A 26,369-nucleotide genomic window follows, 5' to 3' on the forward strand; every position below is an offset into this window, starting at 1 on the left:
TTGGCGGCGGAGGGTCCTTCCGCTCCGGGACCCGCTGCCAAAGTGCCCCGAAGACCTGCGGTGAGGGGCCCCCGTTGCTGAATTACCGCCAAAGACCCAGCTCTTTGGCAGTGGGTCCCGAGGCAGAAGGACCCCCCGCTGCGGGTCTTCAGGGCACTTCGGCAGCGGGTCCCAGAGCGGAAGGACCCCCCCGCCGCTGAATTACCAACGACGACAATCCGGAGCCGGGGCCCCTGGAATGGGTGAAGGATCCTGCTCCAGAGGCCCTGAAAAACTCTCGTGGGGGCCCCTCTGGGGCCTGGGGCAAATTGCCCCACTTGCCCCTCACTCTGGGTGGCCCTGCAGGGAGGCCGTGGAATCCTCAGCCTGGTGATTTTTAAGAAGAAGTTGGACGAACACTTGTCAGGGATTGGCAGGGTTTACATGATCCTACCTCAGCAGGGAGCAAAGGACAAGATGTCCTTCCAGCCCTCCAGTTCTCTGATTCTACAATGTTGCAAATACACTCACAGCTAGAGCCCTACCCAGACACAAAATTTGCATCCGCATCCAATCAGTGATGCGCAAACATGGTCCACGGATATAAAGTGGAGAGCCGCAGATTTGCAGGGTTCTACTCACAGCCCCAGTGCATCAGCTACTGCAAAGAGAAACAGAAACCTGAACTTGGCCCTGGGCAGGGGGAGCAGCTTGTCAGTTTACCTGTAAAATCTATTTGCAATTTTCACATCATTGCACGTTTTGGGCTCAGGAGATCTTAAAATTCAGGTCGATTTAGGCTAAAAAATGCAGGAGTTTGGTACAAAACACAATGTAAGAAAACCCCAAATCAGTAGTCACATTTCAATTCAATTTGGGGTTAGTATCGTTTTTGTTTCAATTCCAACGGAAACAGTTTTTCATTTGGATTTCAACCCCCTGTGGCGTGTGCAACCACGACACCGGGGCATTGGGCTAGCTCCGTGACACTCAGACTGAGCCTCGGGAGCAGCAAGTGGCTTGTTCACTGGCTCCTGCCGCTCTTCGCAGCACCTGATATTAAAACACGGTGTGATTTAACTATTAACCAGTCTAAGTTATTAACCAAGCAGGACGCTTTTACTATGTCCGTTACCAATTGGAGAATACTTGGTCAGCCATTTTGCTGTGAGAATAACAGATATATAGTAAATGAAAGAATGAATTCACACTCCAGTGGCTCTTTGGGGTAATGCTGATCACTAATTTGGCTCCTGAACCACAGAGGTCTGAGTATCACTGTGCTCGCATAACCCACTGGCCAGCATGTATTACCAGCCTTCCTGACTCTATGCCCAAGGATGCGAGTCTGTTACCATCACGCATAGGCAGCTGTAACTCTTTCATTCAAGCTGTAGCCACTCCTGATGCCAGCTCCGGAGATCCCCAGAGCGTCACACCAGAAAGTGAAACTGACACGTCTGTCTATTTTACAGAAAGAAGTCAGTGGTGAAATGTATTTTAGACTTCCAAGATTCTTTACATTTCTTTCTGCTCTGTAGTACTTAGAGTCTAAGCCCCTTACACAAGGAACTGGGGTTTGTACAGCTCCTGACGCTACAGAATCCTGGTCCATGCACTATGGGAGAGGTTTTCAACCTGTGGTCCACAGACCTCTGGAACTCTGCAGATTACGTCTAAGATTTCCAAAGGGGTCTGCACCTGTATTCAAAACATTTTAGGGATCTACCAATGAAAAAAGGTTGAAAACCACTGCACTACAGTAATAAGAATAATTTATAATAGGTGGGGAATTTTTCATCTTTAATTTGACAGTGTCCCTATTTGTGCTGTTGTTTTTTGCTTTTTGGGTTATTAATATTCTAAGGACCATTTAAGGCAATTCAATCCCGAGAATGCTAAAGGATTAGCAAACCTGCCTTGCAGTGACAGACTCCAGGAGCTCCATCTAGTTAGCTTAACAAAGAAAAGGTTAAGGGGTGACGATCACAGTCTGTGGGTACCTACGTGGGGAACAAACATTCGATAATGGGCTCATCAGTCTAGCGGAGAAAGGTCGAACAGGATCCAACGGCTGGAAGTTGAAGCTAGACACATTCAGACTGGAAATCAGGCAGGCATTTTTAAGAGTGAGGGTAATTCACAGTTGGAACAATTTCCTGAGAGTGGTTGTGGATGCTCCCTCACTGACAACTTTGATCACGACTTGGTGTTTCTCCAGGGATTATTTTGGGGCATTCCTTGGGTGTTTGGGTGCCTGCAGTTTATTAACCTTCATCCTTAGAATTCTTTAGCACTTTTTCACCTATACGTTTCAAAGCACTTTACAAAGCTGTTTGCATTTCCCCAAGGAGGTGACTGAGGTACGGATTGGGGCCACCCAGGGGGCCAATGGCTGAGCTGGGTATAGAAAGGAAGGATGAAATGCAGGTCCTCAGAGGAGTTGGGATTTCAATAGGGCCAGGACTTCAGGCTGGGTCTCCTGACTCCCCGTCTCATGCTGTATCTACCTTTGGAAATTCAGCAGTATGACCCAGATCTTCAAACACCAATGGGTGTTAAGTACCTAAACACCTTTGAGGATCTGGGAGTGACTGGGCCAAAGTCACCTAACAGGTGCGTGGCAGAGCTAGGGATGGTGGCAGGATGGGACAAGACAGGACCCTCCCCTCAACATGCCTGTGAAACAGACCCAAAATCAAACCAGCTGCTTACCCACGTGATCTTCCTCGGGGAGGGGGGTCTTAGCCCCCAGCCCCTCCTCTACTTCTAGCTCCTTGGACGATCTCTCCAGAGCCTCCTTGTCTAAGGGGCTATAGCTCAGGGCCGGGCACTCCAGCCCCCGGGTCAGGCGGGACAGGGAGATGTTGGAGGTGATGTGGAAGGGGACAGTGACCGAGAAGGGGACGGAGATATGGACCCCAGCACACTTCTCTGCCCGGTTCCGCGCAGTCATGGGCGAGCGGCCCTGAGGGGCACCCCCCACCAGCGAGGCCCGGCCGGCCTTGGGGGTCGTGGGCTCTGATTTGGCGCTGGCTTCGCTCTCAGACTCGAATGTTTGCTGCCCCTCCTCGCCCTGGAATTTCCCATCAGGGTACTCGTCCGACTCCAGAAAGCTCTCCTCCCGGGAGGAAGGGCTGTCGAAACTCTCACGGCGCTGGGGGGCCTGTTTCTGTGATCTCTTCCTGCCCAGCCTGGCATTGTCTAGATGCAAAGAGGGAGACAGACCAGAGACTTGAGAGGTGAGTAACGCACTCACCCTGCCCCACATTCACAAATAGGGTGGGTGTCCAAACAGAGGGGCACCGGGGCAAGACACTGCAGCTGCCCTGCTCCGTGTCGCTAAGCCCCGGTGAAATGCCGGTGTCTGCATGGGAATCAGGACATTAACTCAATACCGTCATTTCCCCAAGATTCATTGCAGCAGGAGAAGCAGCACTGCAGCCAGAGCCGCCAGCACATGGAACGCGAGCATCCGTGCCCACCCGTCTCAGTGCTGCTTGTAGCACGCAGCAGTGTCAGACCGCAGCAGCCATTGGGGGGAACTGGGGGGCTCGGTTCACGCAGCAGCGACCTTGTGCTGACCGCATTCCGGGAAACGCGGTACATCACCCGTGACTGACGCTGCCACACGTGTGCCAAAAAATATCCACAATGTTCCAGGGCCTTACGTGGCACACAGGGGCTGCCCACAGAGACAACAAGTCCCAGCATGCAATGCTCCCTCTTGATCTGAAGCTAGAACCTTGTCTCTATAGCTTGCAGCTCCACATGAAAGACGTGGGGGGAAGAAAGGGGGATGGTCTGCAGTTGGTCCCTGCCAGGCCAGGATGAGGCTGAGGAGCATGTCAAGGCAGACAGAGGGAAGTCCAGCAGCGATCGCTAAACTCAGGGGCACCAGGAAGCCACCAGGCTGTCCTCCCACAAAGCCAGATGCCAGATTCAGACCAGGTGTGAGTAGCTGCACCACTGGGGGAAAGGAATGGATTTGCACCAGATTACAGAGGGGACCCGATTCTCAGTCTCATCACTCCGGCAGAGCCGAAGGGGCCTTCAAGTGTGACCGATTTACCCTGGAAGGCAACCGTGTAAAGGGGCGTAATGCCAATGGGGATCAGGCCCCAGGTCTCAATTTGACCCTCTCCAGAGGACTGAACCGAAATGGGGAGAGAAGCAAAGGGTATAGCTAGGGTTGCCAACTTTCTAGGATTGTCCTGAAGTTATGTCATGTGATGAAACCTCCAGGAATACGTCCAACCCAAATTGGCAACCTTCGCTATAGGAGATCTCCAAGAACTGGTTAGACCGCGGCAGGCAGGGCAATTTCTGGCAATATTTTGGACAACCCTCACTGAACAATGTTCAACCTGATCGACTCACATTTCAGTGTCTTAGGCACTGGTTGTATTAAATATGCACATGTTTAGGTGTCGGTGGGATTGTACGGCACTTGTCTAGGAGCCCTGGCTCCTGTAAACCTTGTTACGAGCTTCAAGGGACTCTTGAAAACAATGGGCTATGAGAGAAGCGAGCTGTTCGTTATGTAGGTTTCCTAGGCGATACTTGGGAGGAGGGGAAGGCAAATACCCATCTCCGGACCCGACCTTTGGAAATTTTCGCCCTGGGGAGGGGAACTTTGTCTACAAATGACCTATTCCCAGGATCAAAAGGCCTAAATGGCATAAAGGAGGAACTCAGATTCATGGGGCTCTTGTTCTGAGCAAAAGGAATTATGAACTTGTAGCCACGGGAAAACCCCTGGCTGGGTTTGATGAACTGTTCCAGCCAGAGCCCTTGCTGGAGTTGGAGGGATCTCTGGCTATTAACCTGCATGCGGTAGGTTCTCTGATTGTTTTTAATACCTTTCTTTGTAATGCTTTTCCCTTAAGAATAAACATACTTGCTGTGTGGTAGCTTAACTGTGGCAATTATGTTGTTTACTGTCTCTGAGGAGAAAAGTTAAGAAGCTCAGCTTAGGCAGTCTGACTGTGCTGGGGAATTCACGATGTGTAGGTGGGGAGCCGTGCAGACTGGAAATACCCTGGTCAGGAGGGAGAGGACTGCGCCTCTCTGCCCAAGAAGGGTGACTCCCAGGGAACCAGAAGCGAGACAGTGGGTGTCCTTACTGGACCATAGAGGGGAGATAGACAAACACCCGTAAAAGCAGCAAAGAATCCTGTGGCACCTTATAGACTAACAGAGGTTTTAGAGCATGAGCTTTCGTGGGTGAATACCCACTTCGTCAGATGCATGTAGCGGAATTTTCCAGGGGCAGGTACATATATGCAGGCAAGCTAGAGATAATGAGGTTAGTTCAATCAGGGAGGATGAGGCCCTGTTCTAGCAGTTGAGATGTGAAAACCAAGGGAGGAGAAACTGGTTTTGTAGTTGGTAAGCCATTCACAGTCTTTGTTTAATCCTGAGCTGATGGTGTCAAATTTGCTGATGAACTGAAGCTCAGCAGTTTCTCTTTGAAGTCTGGTCCTGAAGTTTTTTTGCTGCAGGATGGCCACCTTAAGGTCTGCTATAGTGTGGCCAGGGAGGATGAAGTGCTCTCCTACAGGTTTTTGTATATTTCCATTCCTAATGTCTGATTTGTGTCCATTTATCCTTTTCCGTAGAGACTGTCCAGTTTGGCCGATGTACATAGCAGAGGGGCATTGCCGGCATATGATGGCGTATATTACATTGGTGGAGGTACAGGTGAATGAACCGGTGATGGTGTGGCTGATCTGGTTAGGTCCTGTGACCGTGTCTATAAGGTGCCACAGGATTCTTTGCTGCTTTTACAGATCCAGACTAACACGGCTACCCCTCTGATACTAAACACCCATAAGTGGAGGCCCTACCAAATTCACGGCCATGAAAAACGTGTCACAGACCATGAAATCTGGTCTCCCCATGAAAACTGGTCTCTTGTGTGCTTTTACCCTATACAATACAGATTTCACGGGGGAGACCAGCATTTCTCAAATTGGGGGGCCTGACCCAAAAGGGAGTTGCAGGAAGGTCACAAGGTTATTTCAGGGGATTGCGGTACTGCCACCCTTACCTCTGTGTTGCCTTCAGAGCTGAGTGGCCAGAGAGTGGTGGCTGCTGGCTGAGAGCCCAGCTGTGCAGGCAGCAGAGCAGAAGTAAGGGTGGCGATACCCTACCATGCTGTCCTTACCTCTGAGCTGCTGGTAGCGATGGCTCTGACTTCAGAGTTGGGCTCCCGGCAGGGCCATCCCTAGCCATTTTGGTGCCCTACACAGCCCCCCATGAAATTGACCAAAACAGACCGTGAAGTTGGTAGGTCCCTACCCATAAGGGGTGGTCTGGGGAAACTGACTCATGCCTTAGCACGGGGGGATGGGCTAGATGGCCTCCCGAGGTCCCTTCCAACCGCACATTTTTACAACGCCCCAGGCTTTCTCCACCTACCATCGTTAGTGTCCGGCACAGAGCTGAGGGAGTCCATGCTTTTGGCCGGCCGCAAGCTCATTTTAGTGGATTTGTCGTCTGCAAAAGAAACACAGTACACAGCTGAACAGCAGCGAATGTCCTTCAGAGAATGGAAAGTATCAGAGGGGGAGCCGTGTTAGTCTGGATCTGTAAAAAGCAACAGAGAGTCCTGGGGCATCTCATAGACTAACAGATGTATTGGAGCATGAGCTTTCGTGGGCGAATACCCACTTCGTCAGAAATGTAATGGAAATTTCCAGAGGCAGGTATAAATATGCAGGCCAGAATCAAGTCTGGAGATAACGAGGTTAGTTCAATCAGGGAGGATGAGGGTTTCTCCTCCCTTGGTGTTCACACCTCAGCTGCTAGAAGAGGGCCTCATCCTTCTGGATTGAACTAACCTCGTTATCTCCAGACTGATTCTGGCCTGTATATTTATACCTGCCTCTGGACATTTCCATTACATGCATCAGACGAAGCGGGTATTCACTCATGAAAGCTCACGCTCCAATACATCTGTTAGTCTATAAGGTGCCCCAGGACTCTGTCGCTTTTTACAGTAAATGGAAAACTCTCAGGGCAGGTCTACACTACAGCCGCTACAGAGGCACAGCGGCTGTGCCGCCGTGGTGCCATAGCATGGATGCTTCCTACCACGGAAGGAGTTTTCCGTCACTGTAGTTAACCCACCTTTCCAGAAAGCGTTAGCTAAGGCTACACTGGGGGTCAGGTCGACCTAACTCCAGCACTCAGAGCGCAAAATTTTTCACAGCCCTGAATGACGTAGCTGAGTCAATCTAGTTTTTAAGCCTAGACCTGGCCTGAGACGCCAGCTAGTACAAGCAGCTGCAGAAGCAGCCAAAGTAAGGATTGAAGCACTGAGTGGGGGAGGGGGAAAATGGGACCCAGCCTGGACCACTCATCCCCACTGCACCTCACAGACCCAGAACTCTGCAGAGGAGACACCCTCCCGCCCCCCATGCACATGCACAAACTCTGGGGATCATATCGATTTCCTCCAAGTGTTGGATGAAAAAATATCAAAATGTTTCATTTAGACTTTATCATTTTAATTGCATTGCATTGAATTCTATTGCATTTCATTTCATTCTATTGCATCGCATTGAATTCTATGGCATTTCATTTCATTCTATTGCATCGTATTGTATTCTATTGCATTGCTTTGCATTATTATAACACTGAAACAAGCGCTTTCACCTTATCAGAAAGAAGCGCTTGGATCTTTCCAAACCATTTTTTCCCCAGACATTTTGGTTTGTGGGGAATTTTGAAATTTCAGCTTTTTGTTCAGACAGAAGGAGATTCCAAAATGTGGGGATTTCCCGTGGGATGGACACTCCGAGTTCCAGGCAGGGCTATTCCTGTTAGCAGAGGCCAGTCATCATGGGAAAGGCCCTCGTGGAAAGTCCAGCAGTTGCATGGGGAGCGTGAACAAAACCAGTAAGGAAGGGAAGAGCCCCCAGAAAGCCAGACCCAATTAACCCCTCATTCTCCATTCTTCTAGCCTGCCGTTTCCTCCCTCGGTTCTCTTCCTCCCCACCACGTACCTTTCTCCTCTGCCTTGGCCAGCTTGCGTTTGGAGTCATTGCTGGATCTGCCCAGGTTGAAGATCGACCTCCATTTCTTTACCTTCAAGGAGCCTTTTCTTCTGTGAAGAATGGCAGAGGTTAGAACAGCACCCACAGGCAGGGGGCTCCAGTGTGGAGGGAGCCTGTGTCTGCGGGGTGTGGGTGTTGCTTGCACCACTGGGCCCTGTGGGGTGGGACACGTCAGGACTCTCCGTCATGGTCTGTGCGGGTGCTCTGCGTGCGCTCCCTTGTGGGCTGTGTTAGTCCAGCTCTTGTGTATCTCTGACCCTGTCACGGTGTGTACCTGGGCACATGCGTGGGTATATTCACTGTCGCCCTCTAGTGAATTGAGCCTCTCAGTGCTACTTGTCTACAGACAGAGCTGGTCGATTCGCCAGCCATTTGCCCAGCAGGCACCGACCTGCGATTTCCATTTCTCCTCCCGCCTGCCCCAGTTTATACATGGTCAGGGACCATCCCCCTGGGGAATCAGGTGCATTAGAGCTCAGATGATGTGAGAAAGCATCTAGCGTTTGGTGCATTTCCTCGTTCCAACCCCTGCTCCCGGGGACCAATCTGCACCCGGGGCACTGGGGATTAAACCCAGGCAGCTGGTAAAGCCCAGACGGAGAAGGGAGGGGAGGGACGGGGCCCGTACTTGTGGTCGTTGAGCTCGATGATGGTGTGGTAGGGGCGGATCTGTGGTGGGCCGTCTCCCTGGTTCAACATGGCGGGCAAGTTGTAGGACATGGTCTGGCTGTCGGGGTGGACTCCTGGCAACCCCAAGCCGGACAGGAGGAGAGATTTCCGGAGGTTCTCGCGGTCACTTCCTAGGACGGGGAAACAAACACCTGGATGATTCAGCTGGCGCTCTCGGGGCTAGGAGTGGGTGCCAGTGGCTGCCAGCGGGGAGTCTCGGGGCCAAAGACAATCACAGCCAATGGGAGCCAAGAGCCTGCCATCAGGCTTGGGAGAAGGAGCCTCCCAGCTGCTTAAGGGAGTAAAACCAGCTAGAGACAAAGGGAGCGACCAGCCAGGCACTAAACCGCACGGCCAGGCCAGGGCTAATGCAGGTGGCTAGTGGGGCTGAGGATAACGGCTGCAGGTGGTGAGTGTTGGGGGCAAAAAAGCCAGAGAAGCAGTTGTGAGTGTGATATCGGGAGGAAGGAGAGAGGCAGGGCTTCTTGGGCACAGAGCTGCTGGAGGGACAGACATGGTGATTTCTGAGAAAGGAAACTCCCTGCTGTTGGTTGTTTCTCCTACAGCAGGAGTCTGCGGACATGGTCTATAAACAAACATGATTCCAGCAAAGAATATCCCTGCCTCATAGCACGGATCTCTCCTCTTATTGGAAACAGCCCCACAAGGCCTTGAATATTGGCAACCCCCTCGGGTCAAAGGGGCAACACCACCATGAGCTCAGAGGCAGTGTGGTCCAGTGGCAAGAGCACTCAGCTGAGACTCTTGGAGACCGGAGTTCTATTCCCAGCTCTGCCACTGATCTCACTGGGTGACTTTGGGCAATCACTGCTCCGCCCTGTGCCTCAGTTTCCCCTCCCACTTTGACCTGTCTATTCAGACAGAAAACTCTTTGGGTCAGGGACTGTCTCACTATGTGTCTATGCAGCACCTGCCATGATGGGATCCTGATATTGCTGGGGGCCTCTAGGCAGCTGGTGTAATATTGGTAACACGTTACAATGCCTCTCATACTTCAGATCTTCTAGGATCCCTCCAATTTGCTTCAGGAGGTTGATGAGCCAGAACCAGAAGAGATGAGGGGGCCAATACTTGCCATGCCCACCAGGGCAGAGGGGAGAAGATGAGAGATGGAAAGATAAAGCCAGGCTCAGGGGGCTGGTGAGAATTGAGTAAAATTGCCCAGGTCCCTGTTTCTGTGTCCCCATGGATGGGGAGGGTTTCCCCATCCCCAAAGCTAGGGGCCGATCAGGGTATCGCTGGGCACATTAACAGCAGTCACCCTCTCTTGGCACCCAAGGTGTGGTGACACCCATGGGTGCTTGCCTTGGCCGTACTCGGCTCCCTTTGCAGGTGCTGGGCATTTCACCACTGACTGCAGCGGGAGCACGGCCGGCCCAATGCAAGTGCTCTGAGACTCCACTCCGTACGCTGATACCCTGAGACGCTGCCCGGGCCCAAGCAATCGTCCATTTCCTTCTACACGAAGGTGAAGGGGGTCACAGAAGCATCTTAGGGTATGTCTACATGACAATGTAAGGCCAGGGTTTGAGCTCAAGACTAGCCCCCCCCCACATCTGTCTACACACAAAGTGCTCAGGACCGTGGAGAGTTCAAGTCCTATTGCTTTGCAGTGTAGATGCAGCTGCTCTGGGAGCCTGCCAAAAGCATCCCACAGCCTGATTTTCTTCATCCTCTGGACAGTTGAGTCTTCCCACAACGGGCTAGAGTGGTCACCTTTTGGGAGGGTGCTCGGGAGTCTGGGATACAGGTGGCTCACTGGACTCAGGCCTGCATAATGCAGTGTAGACGCTGGAGCCCCAAGTCGGGACCCAGGGTTCCCCCAACCCGTTCCTAACCTGGGGGATTACAAACGAGTGTAGCCACTCAAGCCCTAGGTTAACAAACCCAGGCTCTGCGAACTCGAGTTCTGCTAACCCAAGGCTTACGCTGCAGTGTAGACAGACCTTCAGCTAAAGAGAAGCTAAGGTCCGGATCCCCACAGCTTAAAGTGACAGAAGCTTAGGATGGAAGAATCCCACGCACTGCTATAGACTAGAGACCGAGTGGCTAGGCAGCACTTCTGCAGAGAAGGACCTAGGGGTTACAGTGGACGAGAAGCTGGATATGAGTCAGCAGTGTGCCCTTGTTGCCAAGAAGGCTAACGGCATTTTGGGCTGTATAAGTAGGGGCATTGCCAGCAGATCGAGGGATGTGATCATTCCCCTCTATTCAACATTGGTGAGACCTCATCTGGAGTCCTGTGTCCACAAGAAGTATGTGGAAAAATTAGAAAGAGTCCAGCAGAGGGTAATAAAAACGATTAGGGGGCTGGAGCACATGACTTATGAGGAGAGGCTGAGGGAACTGGGATTGTTTAGTCTGCAGAAGAGAAGAATGAGGCAGGATTTGATAGCTGCTTTCAACTACCTGAAAGGGGGTTCCAGAGAGGATGGATCTAGACTGTTCTCAGTGGTGGCAGATGACAGAACAAGGAGTAATTGTCTCAAGTTGTAGTGGGGGAGGTTTAGGTTGGATATTAGGAAACACTATTTCACTAGGAGGGTGGTGAAGCACTGGAATGGGTTACCTAGGGAGGTGGTGGAATCTCCATCTTTAGAGGTTTTTAAGGTCAGACTTGACAAAGCCCTGGCTGGGATGATTTAGTTGAGGTTGGTCCTGCTTTGAGCAGGGGGTTGGACTAGTTACCTCCTGGGGTCCCTTTCAACCCTGAGATTCTATGATTCTGTAACATCCCAGGTTGGGCCTGTGTTCTCCGAGTGGTGGCAGGACAGGCACACTGCACATCACCGCAGCCAGGACTCCAGCCCCAGTGACCGCAGCCCTTCCTGGGCACTCTCTCCACGGCTCCTTTTGTATCCTGGGGAAGGGCTGGGCTGACCCTGTGGCACAGAGCCAGGTCCAGCAGGGCCTGCCAGTCACCTCCGTACGGGGCAGGTGACCTGGGTGGTGCAAAGCTCCCGGAGCTGCTGGGGCTGAGCACCAGGTCAGGGCACCAAAGGACCTACCACAGAGAGGGGCGTCTCTGAAGAGCTGCTCCACGTGGTTGAGGATGAACTCCACGACGATGGACTGCACCCGCACCTCCATGAAGGCAGCCGTGCCATTGAACCCAGAGGCCTCGATGTCCTTAGATCTGGAGGGGAGGGATGGGGGAAGTGTGGCTGAGAAGGCGAACGCTGCTGGGATCCGGCCCACCTCTTTCCCTCACACTCTGCCCGTTCCCTGCCGCGGGGCAGAGATTCCAGGCAGGGGGGCACCCTTTGGCTTTGGGTTGAGACTAGCATGCTGCTAGAGGGGACCCCATGCGTGTGGGCAGAGGAGCACAGAGCAACTCGCCTGGGTGTTTGGGGAGAATGTGGCAAGACGGGGATGTCCTGTTAAAATGGTTTCCTCTCCCCTTCCCACACCCTTCTACTGTCCCTATCTGTTCTCCCCGGCCTCACTTCCTCCCCATCTCTCCGTCTCTCCAGGCTGGTGTCACACTCCATCCCCATCCCTCCCAGCTACAGGCTCTATGGCACCGAGGCTGGTCCCCTTCACCCAGGAACCCTCCTCCCTGCCTCTGACACTGCCTCAGCCTGCCCAGCGTGACCAAAGCAACAGACGTCCCTGGCTCTCCCGGCTCCACCTGCTGACTCTCACCTGAGCAGGTTGGGCGCCCAGACGATGGCCAGGTTCCTGGCGTGCATGTTGGTCTGGGAGCTGTAGGAAGCCATGTGAACCAGATGTCTCATCAGAAACTCCAGGGTCCTACAGCAGCCAAGGCAAGAGGAGGAGACGCTCACATGAAGATGGCATGGCACAGAGGGAGGGATTCAAAATTCTGGGCTGGAGACCGGTGCCACACAGGGATGCCAGGCGGGATCAGACCCATCTAGCCCAGTGTCCTGTCTCTGACAGTGGCCAGCACCAGGTGCAGCCAGGGAAGCTGTAACCACCACACAGCAGTGGCTGTGGGACAGTCGGCCCCCATTGTCCCACACCGGACTCTAACAGTCGGAGATCAGTGATCGCTCTGGAGCAGCGTTGCTCAAACTGGGGTCCGTGGATCCTTGGGGGTTCCTGAGAGTATTCCAGGGGGTCTGCGGGCCCCACTGATCAACTCCTCCCCCTCCCTCCCTCAACTCCTCCCCCTGCATCTATCTCCCAGAGGCTACTGAAGCCAAACCGGGAGATTTTAGGTGCTAAAAGTCCAGCGGCCAGGGGGCTAAGGCAGGCTCCACGCCACATCCCTGCAGCCCCTGAGGGGCAGGGGGTCTCCGTGCACAGCTCCTGCCTCGAGCGCCAACTCTACAGCTCCCATTGGCCAGGAACTGCAGCCAATGGGAGTTGCGGGGGTGGTGCCTGCGGGCAGTGCACAGAGACCCCTGCCTCCCCTGCCTAGAAGCCAATACCAGAGAGACGTGCCTGTCGCTTTCAGGAGCCGCCTGAGGTAAGCACCGCTCGGCCGGAGCCCACACCCCCTCCCACACCTAAACTCCCCCCCAGAGCCTGCACTGCTGCTCTGGATAGTCCTGTTTCCCAGATCCTGACCAATCCCCCTGCGATTCTTTTTGAGTTCTGGGCATCAGTGACATCTTGTGGCAGTGAGTTCCACAGGCTGATCACATGCTGCGTGAAAATGTTTGGGATTTCCCATCTTCCTGTGTTAATGCCTGTCCTTTGTTCTTGTGCTATGAGACTGGGGGAATGGAAGCCCTCAGTCTCCCTTCTCTAGGCTATTCAGTCCCCTCTCATTCATCCCCTCTCTAAGGTAACACAGTTGACCTCGTCAAAACTTTTCATAACAGAGCATCTCCAGGTCCTGGATCAGCCCATCTCCTTTGTCTGAGCCCTCTAGTTCTGCACTGTCCCATCTATGGCAGTGAGTCCAGGCCTGCACAGTACTGGACTGGTGGCGCTGAAGATGGCACGCCCTGTTTATCCACAGGACACACAGCCCCTGGTTTTCACCCGAGCCCCTCAGCTGGATCCTGGCTGATGGAGAATCCCCCTGGCAGAAGTTGTGCAGTGGCTCTTAAAGGACCACATACCAGTGGCAAAAGTTAAAGCAGCCCCTGGGCTGCTCTAACTTGCATCAGGGCTGGCACAGACCAGCGCACTGACCATGGGGCCAGACCCACTCCACAGCCCAGTGCTGAGCGAAGGTCTGACACAGGAGAGACTCTGGCCAATAGAGAGTAGCAGCAGTGGAGCCAGGTTCCCTCCCACTGCCCTGTCAACAGCTATTAATCCAGGCCTCGGTCCCGTGGGCTGACTCCGCCTCCGTGACATCTCTGCCTGAGCCAGCTGGGAGTCGAAGGGGGGCCATGTCCTCAGACGCAAGACCCTGGGGGAGACCCAGCCTCAGCTCCTGGGACATCTGTAGGCTCCTTTCCAGGGGCCAGTAGGAGGGACGAGGCCTGTCTGGAGAGAGGCTGTGCTCGACAGTGTCCTAGCTGTGCTCCAGTGATCAAACTCCCGCTCACCCCGATGGGGGCTGACGCTGAGCGCAACAGACAATGCTGCCAAAGTGTGGGGAGCCCCCCAGGTCCCCGATCAGCAGAGGCTGGCCACAGAGAGAAGAAGCCAACCACTCCTCTCCCTGCTTGGCCAGAGTGCTCCTAGGCAACCCCGCTGGAGGCTCTCCTCTGACTGGATGGCCATGGGCAAACAGGCTACCCAGGATGCAGGAGAGGGCAGGCCAAGAGCCTGAGCTCCCCGCTGGGCGATGTGCTGCCCCTCCCCCGTATGATCTGCAGCACACGGGGGATCATCCAGAGCTCTCGGGCAGTGGGAGGGCCGGAGAGCAAGGAGCCAGCATGGGTGCAGAAGGGGAGCTGGGTCCCCCATGGCCTGTGCCCTTCGGTCTCCAAAATTCAAGGGGTTTTTGTATGGCTGCGCCCATGTAGCCCTGCCCTGGCCACCCCCAAGGGCTCCCCTGAGGCTTTTGCTCACACGTCACGCTCACTCCTAGGGGCCCTAGGGTGGGGTGAGGGTCACCCCTCACCCTCCACAGTACCTGTAGTGTGGGGATGGAAGCTCCTTCAGCACCTCTTTGATTTTCACCAGCCGTCCCTCCTCCATCTGGATGGCCACAGCATCCTGGGAGAAAAGCAAAAGTCATAAGAACATAAGAACAGCCATACTGGGTCAGAGCAAAGATCCATCTTGCCCAGTATCCTGTCTCCCAACAGTGGCCAATGCCAGGTGCCCCAGAGGGAATGAACAGAGCAGGTAATCATCAAGTGATCCATCCCCTGTCACCCATTCCCAGCTTCTGGCAAACAGAGGCTAGGGACACCATCCCTGCCCATCCTGGCTAATAGCCATTGATGGACCTGTCCTCCAGGAACTTATCTAGTTCTTTTTTGAACACTGTTATGGTCTTGGCCTTCACAACATCCTCTGGCAAGGAGTTCCACAGGTTGACTGTGCATTATGTGAGAAATACTTCCTTTTGTTTGTTTTAAACCTGCTGCCTATTAATTTCATTTGGTGACCCCTAGTTCTTGTGTTTATGAGAAGGAATAAATAACACTTCCTTATTTACTTTCTCCACACCAGTCATGATTTTATAGACCTCTAGCATATCCCCCCTTAGTCGTCTCTTTTCCAAACTGAACAGCAGCGGCTGGAGCCCCAGGCCCTTTAAATTGCCACCAGAGCCCCACTGCTGGAGCCATAGAGTAGTGGCAGGGCTTTGGGGGTTATTTAAAGGGCCGGGGCTCCTGCTGCCTCTACTGCCCTGGGCCCTTTAAATAGCTGCTGGAGCCCTGCTGCTGCTACCCCAGGGCTCCAGCAGCTATTTAAAGGGCCGCGTGGTAGAAGCAGGGGAGTCCTGGGCCCTTTAAATAGCTCCCAGAGCCCTGGAGTAGCGGCGGGGCTCCGAGGGCTATTTAAAGGGCCTGGGACTCCCGTTGCCTCTAGGTCCTGGCCCTTTAAATAGCCCTTGGAGCCCCCCTGCTGGAGCCCTGGGGTAACAGCGGCAGCCGGGGGCTCCCGCAGCGGTTTAAAGGGCCCGGGGCAGTAGCAGCGGCCAAGCCCTGGGCCCTTTAAACTGCTGCAGGAGCCCTGGCTGTCACTGCTACCCCAGCATGACCCCCCCATCCCTACCCCTTCCGGGGGCCAGAACCAGCCCCAACCCAGCCCCGTACCGCTAAGTCCCTATTTCTACTTTCACCCCTGCCTGAGGGTCAGGGGCAGCTGAAAACGGAGGAAATTGGAGTCCAGGTTTGGCAATGGAGCAGCAAGTTCTGTGGCTCTGCAGCCTCCATCACCTCCAACCCCCCTTCCAGCAGCCAGGGCTCTCCGGAGCTGGCCAGCAACGGCGTGACAGCAAACACCCTGCCCCAGGTCCATTCACTCCCAGCCCCGGCAGGCCCAGCTGCAATAACCCCTTCTCTAGAGAGGACACGAGCACCGTTCTTTTCGTTTGTATTATGGGGCGTCCAGAGTAGGGTGACCAGATGTCCCAATTTTATAGGGACAAACCCGATATTTGGGGCTTTTTCTTACATAGCCCCCAAACCTAGAGTCAGTAACAGATGGTGACAGTCCCCAGCACTGACCATTAGAGGGCAACATGATCACGCCCAGGGCACAAGCGACCCATGGCCCCCTACAGTGGATTGAACAGGCCAAAGTACAGACTCCCTGCACCCCATCATCCATTTCCTCTGCACTCCACAGCAGAGAGCAGCGCCCCTAGGGCAGGGGTGGGCAAACTACCGCCCACAGGCAAGATCCGGCCCACCAGCCATTTTAATCTGGCCCTCAAGCTCCCACTGGGGAGTGGAGCCTGGGGCTTGTCCCACTCCGGCTATCCAGCTGGGGAGTGGCCTGGGGCTTGTCCCGCTCCGGCTATCCAGCTGGGGAGCAGGGTTGGGGGCTGCACCATGTGGCTCCTGAAGCAGCGACATGGCCCCTCTTGAGCTCCTACACGTGGGGGCAGCCAGGGGTCTCCACTATGCACACTGCCCCTGCCCCAAGCACCACCCCTGCAGCTCCCATTGGCCGCAAACTGTGACCAATATGAGGTGCAGGGGTGGTACCTGTGGATGGGGCAGCACACAGAGGCACCTGGCTGTGTCTCCACGTAGGAGCTGGAGAAGAGACACGCTGCTGCTTCTAGGCACTGCTTGAGGTAATTACCGCCCTGAACCTGGACCTCTGAGCCTCTCCCCACCCCCCAACCCCCTGCCCTAGCCCTGATCCTCCTCCCGCCCTCCAAACCCCTCAATCCCAGGCCAGAGCACCCTCCTGCACCCCAAACTCCTCATCCCCAGCCCTATCCCAGAGCCTGTACCCCTAGCCAATGCCCTCACCACCCCCGCCCCGCAATCGACTTCCCTGTCCCAGCCCAGAGCCCCCTCCCACACCCTGAACTCCTCATTTCTGGCCCCACCCCAGAGCCCTCACCCGCACCCAGAGCCTTCATCCCCTCCCGCACCCCAACCACAATTTTGTGAGCATTCAAGGCCCACCATACAATTTCTATTCCCAGATGTGGCCCTCGGGCCAAAAAGTTTGCTCATCTCTGCCCTAGGGGCTAGGATAACAAAGGCTGTGATTGGTGGTAATTCTAACGGCTCAAGAATGCCGAGGGCAGAAGCAGAATTACACAGAGCAGATGAGCTTCCCAGCATGAATGCCCCCAACACAGCGAGACGGACCATAAGGGTCACCTCAGAGCCCTGGATTCATGACACAGAAACTTTCCTTCAAGCAGGAGATTGATATATTGGAGAGGGTTCAGAGAAGAGCCACGAGAATGATTTACAGGATAAGAAAACCTGCCTTATAGTGAGAGACACAAGGAGCTCAATCTATTTAGCTGAACAAAGAGAAGATTAAGGGGCAACTTGATCACAGTCTTGTGGAACAAATATTTGATAAGGGGCTCATCAGTCTAGCAGAGAAAGGTCGAACACAAGCCAACGGCTGGAAGTTGAAGCTAGACACATTCCGACTGGAAATAAGGCGCACGTTTTTAACCGTGAGAGCAATTAACTACTGGAACAATTGACCAAGGGTGGGAGATTCTTCATCACTGACCATGTTTCATAGAATCATAGAAGATTAGGGTTGGAAGAGACCTCAGGAGGTCACCTAGTCCAACCCCCTGCTCAAAGCAGGACCAATCCCCAACTAAATCATCCCAGCCAGGGCTTTGTCAAGCTGGGCCTCTAAGGATGGAGATTCCACCACCTCCCTAGGTAACCCATTCCAGTGCTTCACCACCCTCCTAGTGAGATAGTGTTTCCTAATATCCAACCTAACCCCCCCACACACACCAACTTGAGACCATTGCTCCTTGTTCTGACATCTGTCACCACTGAGAACAGCCGAGCACCATCCTCTTCAGGTAGTTGAAGGCTGCTATCAAATCCCCCCTCATTCTTCTCTTCTGCAGACTAAATAATCCCAGTTCCCTCAGCCTCACCTCGTAAGTCATGTGCCCCAGCCCCCTGATCATTTTTGTTGCCCTCCGCTGGACTCTCTCCAATTTGTCCACATCCCTTCTGTGTTGGGGGGACCAAAACTGGATGCAATACTCCAGGTGTTGCCTCACGAGTGCCAAATAGAGGGGAATAATCACTTCCCTTGATCTGCTGACAATGCTTCTACTAATAGATCCCAATATGCTGTCGGCCTTCTTGGCAACAAGGGCACACTGCTGACTCATATCCAGCTTCTCATCCACTGTAATCTCCAGGTCCTTTTCTGCAGAACTGCTGCTTAGCCAGTCAGTCCCCAGCCTGTAGCAGTGCCTGGGATTCTTTCTTTCTAAGTGCAGGACTCTGTTTAAACCAAGACTGGATGTTTTTCTAAAAGGTCGTCTCTAGGAATTATTTGGGGAGAGTTCTCTGGCCTGTGTTACCACAGGGGGTCAGACCAGATGATCACAATGGTCCCTTCTGGCTTTGGAATCTATGAATCCTCCCCTTATTATAACCAGTTTTGCCAACGGAATATTCTCTGATTATTTTCTTCATGTTTTAGGATTTTACAATGTCCTTAGAGAGCTTGTTGCCTGTTGAAAAACAAACGTCCTTTCCTGCGTTATGCCTAAGGCCTACATGATACACAGCATCAGTAACTCACACAGTGCTTTACAGAGGCACTCAGGAGCATCAGTCTCCATTTTAACGGAAGGGGAAACTGACTTGCCACATTTTAGCCCTTAGCAGAGTCAGGACTAGAGCCCAGATTTGCGGAGCCCCTTACTGATTTTCTAGCCACTAGGCCAGCCCTTTCTTGGTGCTAGCTGCGCTCTCTGTCGACTTGCTGCATTTCTCTTAGATTGTAAGCTTTGTGGTGGGGGGGGGGCAGGGCTTGCCTCTTTGTTAGACATGTGCACCTGCCTCTGGCCTGCTGGGTAACCCTGGGCACTGTTCGGTGCCTCAGTTTCCCCACGTGTAAAATGGGGATACTGATCCTGACCCTCCTTTGTAAAGCTCTTTGGGATCTACAAATGAAAAGCACCAGATAAGAACCAGGGGTGACGAGGATGAAGATTAATATCAGGCAAATAACTTTAAAAATAGCAAAATAAAGCCTCTGTTACTGCAGGGTCTGTCTGCCTGTGGTTATTACAATGGAAAGAATGTTAAAGATCACATGGACTGACACTGTTCATGCCGGGCCGTGACTTGTATTTCTCTAGCTCAGCTCACCGAGTTTCACTTTGGGGTCAAGGATTTTCAGTTTCCAGATCACTTGCCCAATGAGCCTCCGACTGTTCCACATGGCAGGTCACATTTGAATAGAGTCAGAAAGTTTAGATTCATAGGTTCCAAAGTCAGAAGGAACGACTGGGATCATCTACTCTGACCTCCTGGATAACACAGGGGCCATGGGATTCCCCTGAACTAATTCCTGTTTGAATTATAACCAAAGTCATGATCAATTTCATGGTCATAGGATTTTAAAAATTGTAAATTTCATGATGTCAGCTACTTAAATCTGAAATCTCAGGGTGTTGTAATTGTAGGGATCCTGACCCAAAAAGGAGTGTGTAGAGGGTGGGGGTCGCAAGGTTATTGTGTGTGGGGGGGGATTCTGGTGGTACTGCTACCCTTACTTCTGTGCTGCTGCTGGCTGGGAGCCCAATTCTAAAGGCAGAGCTGCTGTCAGCAGCAGTGCAGAAGGGTGACATGATATGGTATTGCCACCCTTACTTCTGTGCTGCTGCTGGCAGGGCACTGCCAACACCCGCCGCTCTCTGGCTGCCCAGCTCTGACGGTAGCACAGAAGTAAGGGTGGCAATACTGCAATTCCCCTAAAATAAGCTTGCAACCCCCCTGCTACACCCTTTTGGACCCCTAGTTTGAGAAATGCTGGTGTCCCCCATGAAATCTGTATAGTGTAGGGTAAAAGCACACACATGACCAGATTTCATGGTCCATGATGTGTTTTTCATGGCCACGAATTTGGTAGGGCCCCAATTATAGCCAATCTTCTCGAAAAACATCTAATCCCAGTTTAAAAATTGTCGGTGATTGAGGATCTACCACAACCCTTGCGAAATTGATCCAATGGTTAATTACTCGCACCGTTAAAAATGTACACTTTATTTCCAGTTTGCCTTTGTCTCGCTTCAGCTTCCAGACGTTGGATCATGGCAGACTTTTCTCTGCTAGACTGAAGAAACCACTATTAAATATTTGTTCCTCATGTAGGTACCGTACTACAGATAGTGATCAAGTCACCCCTTAACCTTTTCTTCGTTAAGTTAAATAGATGGAGCTCTTTGAGGCTAACACTATTCAAGGCATCGGTGGCCAGAACCCCACTACTTTGGGGGGAAATTAGAAAGCCAAAAGGGAAAAAATGGGGGGCACGTGGAGCCCCTGCCATCTGATTAGCACAGCCACAGCTGTGCTTCAACTTACTGGGATTTTCTTTTCCCTCCTACATGAACATTTCAGCAAAACTGACATGAATTCGAGAAAACTTTCAGTGTCGCAGAATCTGCATAAAATTTCTCCCAGTTCTAAGCCTAGCCCCTGCAAACCCTAACCCTAAGAACGTCCGTACTATGTCAGATCAATGGTCCATCTAGCCCAGTATCCTGTCTTCCAACAGTGGCCCGTGCCAGCTGCTTCTGAGGGAATGAGCAGAACATCCTCTGTGTGATCCAAGTGATCCATCCGCTGTTACCCATTTCTAGCTTCTAGCAAACAGAGGCTAGGGACACTTCAGAGCATGGGTTTGTATCTCTGCCCATCCCAGCTAATAGCCATGGATGGACTTATCCTCCATGAACTTATCTACAGTAGAACCTCGTGGTTACGGACACCTCAGGAATGGAGGTCGTTCATAGCTCTGAAATGTTTGTGACTCTGAACAGGCCGTTATGGGATGCTCCTCAGGATGAGGGCTCTGGATCCGAGGCTTCCCTCACAGCAATTGCTGGGCCCTTTCAGCAGGACCTGACTCACTCTGATACTGTCCTTTTAAGAAGAGGACACTGCAGCTATTGTGGGGCATTTCACAGTCTCATCTGCCCCCAACGGCAAGGGCTGCGAAGGCTCACATCTGCTAAAGAACGGGCCCTGAATGGAGCGTGCACCTGTGCCCACACGCGGGCCTCAGGGGAAACACAGGAACACCCTGATTTGCACACGCAAGTCAGAGCACACGCAGCTTCGCCCACGCCCTGCTGGGAATTTGCCCATCAGAGTGCTGGGGAGATGGGCAGGATGCCAGCTGCTGCTGATTTAATTCCCAGTGCTTCATCGCTGTGAGGACAAAGGCGGACATGACATTGCCACAGCCAGTAGCCAAGATTGTTGGGTTCTGTCTTCGCTGCAGAGGCTCCTACTCGGTTGTTGCTCCCGTCCACACACAAACCTTCTCACCCTCAGTTTGGTGGTGCATTAAACCTAGGCTAGCTGGCCCAGCTGGGATACAGACTAAGAGCTGAGCGAGGCTTTCACTGAGGCTAGTAACCTTCTCACTCTGGAGTGTGGACGCAGGCTAAACCTCTTCAGGGCTGATAGTCCTTCTGTACCTTCCCACAATTCCCCCGGTGTGCCCAGAAGGACAGACAAGTTCTCCCACAATGCACTGGGAGCAAGTCACTGCACGTAGTACTCACTGCCGCACTAAGACCCGTGGGCGTCCCCCCCAGCAGCCCCCCAGCGGGTGTGACACACAGGGGGGAGTGTGGAGCAGGGAGGACAAGGCACTCAGGTCGGGCTCTGCAGTGCGGCTGCTCGCTCCGGTGCTAGGCCAAGCCCAGGGCTCAGCCCGGGGTGCCGATCACCGGAGTTAGCGCTGTGGTGGAGACATCCCCGTAAGGCAGATTGCAGGGCCAGACTCACAGCAAACTTGTCGTAGAGCTGGTAGGTGAGCAGGGGGTTGGGGAGCTCCCGGAAGTAGGCTTTGCAGAGGGAGCTGACGCAGTGGATGTCCTGCAGGTACACATCTTTGTTGAGATCCGGGCAGCGGTCGCTGTCAAACTCCTGCCTGCGAACCAAGAGAGGGAAGAGAGTGATTGCACTGGCCGGTCTGGGGGAGATGGGGAGCAGCTAGGGATGCCCGTTGAGGTTGGACGTATTCCTGGAGGTTTCATCACATAACAGAATCTTTAATGAAAGATTAATCTTTGGTTCCTGGAGACTCCAGGACAGGAGTGGCAGAAAAGTGCGGGGGGGGGCGAGGTGCGGTGCCCGAACCGTGCCCCCCCTTCCCCCGAAGCCCCGCTCCCATGCTGCCTCTTCCACCCAAGACCCCCCACAGCTCTTTCTTCTCTGCCCCCTCCCCCCACCTTCATGACCAGTAAGAAGCAGGAGGGCGATGGGGGTCTATCTAGACATGTCGACAGCCCCGATCTAGCTTTAATGTAGCTTGCTCAGGTCTCAGAGCAGTGAAACCGCAGCAGCATGGGCTGTATGAGCTCACCCGAAACTCTGGGTAATTGCCCCGAGGTAGCTACGACAAAGCTAGCTTGGGGATAGCTACATATGACGCAAAGGCCCAGTGGTGGCAATGAGCAAAGAGTTCACTGTTCTTTGCAAGAAACTCCTGTCTCAGACCTGACAAACTCACTACACCTCAGATACCGCTCTGATGGTATTTATCCACCAAGGGTAGCATGTGAGGTCTCTACTGAAAGCTTGTAATGTAACGATGCTCCTAATCAATTCAAGATGTGCATACAATTGATCAGTAAGGAATAATGGAACTACATTGAAAACTACGCCTTGGAGGGAAAGTGAGTCACCAGGGAATCATATGTCTTGGTGCGGGCCTGTTCCGGCGGGAGGAAGATGTCGCCCCCTCCCTGGCTAGCCCATGACACAATGTATCACTCCAATGTTCGCCATCACAACAACCCAGAGAAGTCAATGGAAAACCATCAAAGGTAAACTATAAACACTACAGCCACGTGGAGGTGAAAAGGAGCATGATACAGACAGGCACTCGCTCCATCCGGGAGTGACGGCAAAAGACTGGTTCAGCATTACACCGTACAGGGAAAGACACTCTGCAGCCATTCACTGAGGAGACGTTTTGTTGGGTGGGGATGTTTCAGGAAGGATTGGACCCTGGTTCCTGGGAAGCCACCCAGCTCTGCAACCATCTGAATTTTGCAGGGGGAGACTTACTGTATTGGCTAGGAAAGGGAACTATTCATAAGGGTAGGACCCAGGTCCCGTTTTATGATGTTTTGTATTGTAACCATCTGCTTCCAACACTCTCTCTTCTTTCTAGTTCGGGGTGGGCAAACTACAGCCCGAGGGCCGCATCTGGCCCACCACACATTTTAATCCATCCCTTGAGCGCCAGCTGGAGAGCGGGGTCAGGGGCTTGCCCCGCTCCGCACGGCTCCTGGAAGCAGCAGTATGTGCCCCCTCCAGCTCCTACGTACAGGAGCTGCCAGGGGGCTCCGCACACTGCCCCCACCCCAAGCACAGCCCTCGCAGCTCCCATTGGCCTGGAGCCACAGCCAATGAGAGCTGCAGGTGCGGTGCCTGCAGATGGGGCAGTGTGCAGAACTACCTGTCCATGCCTCCGCGTAGGAGCCGGAGAAGGGAGGACATGCTGCTGCTTCTGGGAGCTGCCTGAGGTAAGCGTTACCCAGAGCCTGCACCCCTGACCCCCTCCCAGGCCTCAATCCCCTTCCCCAGCCCTGATCTCCCTCCCACCCTCCGAACCCCTTGGTCCCAGCATGGAGCACCCTCTTGTACCCCCAACCCCTCATCCTCAGCCCATCCCAGAGCCCACACCCCCAACCGGAGTGCACAATCCTGCCCGCACCCCAACCCCCAATTTCATGAACATTCATGGCCTGCCATACAATTTCCATACCCAGATATGGCCCTTGGGCCAAAAAGTTTGCCCAGCTCTGTTCCAGTGAAACCTCTGTTCTTTCTTAAATAAACCTTCTTTTGGATTCTTGTAAGTGGGCACAAATGCTGTGTGTTATACAGGAGTGGTGATTTAAGGTAAAACTGGTATACTGGGGTGCACTGCTTCTTTGGGGGTAGAGGATCTGGGATTTCTGTGAGTGGCCAGTCTCGGGGGGCTGGACATCACAGGGGGACCCGTCAAGCTGCCGATGCTTGAAGGGGACTCAGGGATTGGGGTGCACTCTTGAAAGCTGCATAGCCAGGAGGAAAGCGTTTGAGTGTCTGACGGCTGGTGGTGGTTAGGAAGTTAACCCCCAGGTACCGCTAGAGGCAAGGTGTAAGAAGGTGTCCGGGGGTACCCCAAGAACCATCACAAGACCCAAACTGAAATCACACCCCGGGACTGCAGGCTAGACCCACTCTAGAGTTGGGTGAACATTTTTCAGCAATTCATTTCAACATTCCCATTTCACTTTGATTTTCACTTTATATCAATATACATCATATCTAATATTATATTACAGGGCAGAGGTTTTCAAACTTTTTCCATTTGCAGACTCCCTAAAAAAATTTCGAAGGGAGGTGCAGACCACTGTGGAAATCTTAGACACAGTCTCCGGACCCCAGGTATCCGCAGGCCACAGGTTGAAAACCACTGTTCTAGGGTTTTGACATTATCCAAAAGAAATAACGTTACCTGACTGAAACTCAACATTATCAAAACAAAACGTTTCACTGGCCCCAGATCAATTCTTTTTTTAAAGAATTTTCATCTGAGGGAAATTTCAAAATTTCAGCTTTTCATTCCAATTCAGAGCAAAAACCAATTTTGAACTGTCAGAATTTCCTGTGGAACAGAAATCCCAGTTCCTAGCCAGCTCTAATGATCTCTAAGGCCCTGCAATGTCCGGGACCTAGTTCTAACTGTGCCTTGTCCCCACAGTTCAGATCAGCTGGGACTAGGGTGACCAGGTGTCCCAATTTTATAGGGACAGTCCCGATTTTTGGGTCTTTTTCTTATATAGGCTCCTATAACCCTCCTCCCCCGTCCTGATTTTTCACACTTGCTGTTTGGTCACCCTAGGTGGGATTCTCAAATAACAGGCCCTAGATTTGCATTCTCAGAGGGGCTGTTTTAGCTTTTGCAATCTGCTTCCTCCATAGCTCTGCAGGAGTCTGAGTCTGTTTGACCTTCAGAGCACAGGTTTGGCTCTTCCTTTCGGGGCAAATTTGAGGCTGATCTGTATTTTACTCCTGGATGTGAGTTTTCTATGGTTGAGATGACCTGCAAGTGAGGTGTGTTGTTTTATCAATTAGTGTTCAGGGCCCAGAGGTGTGTGATGGAACATTACAAGAAAAGAAAAGAAAAGAAAAGAAAAGAAAAGAAAAGAAAAGAAAGAGCTCAGCACCTTTAAAAATTCCTAGCTTCATAGAGTTTAAGGCCATTAGATCAACTTGTCTGACTCCTCGTATTACACAGGCCAGAGCATTTCACCCAGTTACCTGTAATTGGGCCCAATACGTGTGTCTGACTATGTAAAAAGTGACCGAGTCCTGTGGCACCTTATAGACTAACAGATGTATTGGATCATGAGCTTTTGTGGGAACGTAAGCTTTTTCGCATGTGTCTGACGAAGTGGGTATTCACTCACGAAAGCTCATGCTCCAATACGTCTGTTAGTCTATAAGGTGCCACGCAGGACTGGCTCTAACTTTTTTGCTGCCCCAAGCAAAAGAGAAGAGAGCCCCCCGCCCTCCCCCCCTCCCCGCAAGTGCCATGCCACCGAAGTCTCGCCCCCGAGCGTCACACTGCCCGAAGCCCTGCCCTCCAAGTGGCAAGCTGCCAGAAGCCCCGTCCCCCGAGGGTCACATTGCCCAAAAGCCCCGCCCCCTCAGACGGCTGCACCGTGCCAAGCCCCTGCCCCCCCGAGCACCGCGCTGCTCTAAGCCCTTGCCCCCCTGGGTGCCGTGCCAAGCCCCTGCCCCCCTCGAACACCCCGTGCCGCCCAAACGCCACCCTGCCTGAAGCCCCCCCCTGCGAGTGCCGGCCTGCAGAAACAAAAAAAACCCTCCAGCACTGCCCTGAGGAACCAAAAAAACCCAAAAAACCTCCGAGTGCCGCCCTGCCCCAAAGTGCACCCCAAGCACGTGCTTAGTCAGCTGTGCCTGGAGCTGGCCCTGGTGCCACAGGGCTCTTTGTCGCTTTTTACAGCTCCAGACTAACACGGCTCCCCCTCTGATGTCTGACCATGGTGTATCTCCCAAAAAGGCAGCCTGGCTGGATTTGAAGACG

General features: G+C 53.0%; 1 protein-coding gene across 2 annotated transcripts in view; it reads right to left on the minus strand.

Annotated features, from left to right (window-relative positions):
* The window catches only part of ARHGAP30 (Rho GTPase activating protein 30), a 52,388-nt gene that overhangs the window by 14,775 nt on the left and 11,244 nt on the right, over positions 1-26,369 (minus strand). Inside the window, exons 3-10 of one of the 2 annotated variants that reach the window (XM_050929797.1) lie at positions 22,046-22,190; positions 14,737-14,819; positions 12,378-12,485; positions 11,741-11,868; positions 8,671-8,842; positions 7,992-8,089; positions 6,403-6,480; positions 2,695-3,183 (exon numbers count right to left, since the gene is read on the minus strand). In XM_050929797.1, the coding sequence (XP_050785754.1) occupies positions 2,695-3,183; positions 6,403-6,480; positions 7,992-8,089; positions 8,671-8,842; positions 11,741-11,868; positions 12,378-12,485; positions 14,737-14,819; positions 22,046-22,190 (1,301 nt within the window). Of the gene's footprint in view, positions 1-2,694; positions 3,184-6,402; positions 6,481-7,991; positions 8,093-8,670; positions 8,843-11,740; positions 11,869-12,377; positions 12,486-14,736; positions 14,820-22,045; positions 22,191-26,369 lie in introns of both variants that reach the window. The other variant, XM_050929796.1, reaches the window with a different exon arrangement.

This window comes from Gopherus flavomarginatus, chromosome 20 (genome assembly GCF_025201925.1).
Source record: "Gopherus flavomarginatus isolate rGopFla2 chromosome 20, rGopFla2.mat.asm, whole genome shotgun sequence".
NCBI lineage: Eukaryota > Metazoa > Chordata > Testudines > Testudinidae > Gopherus > Gopherus flavomarginatus.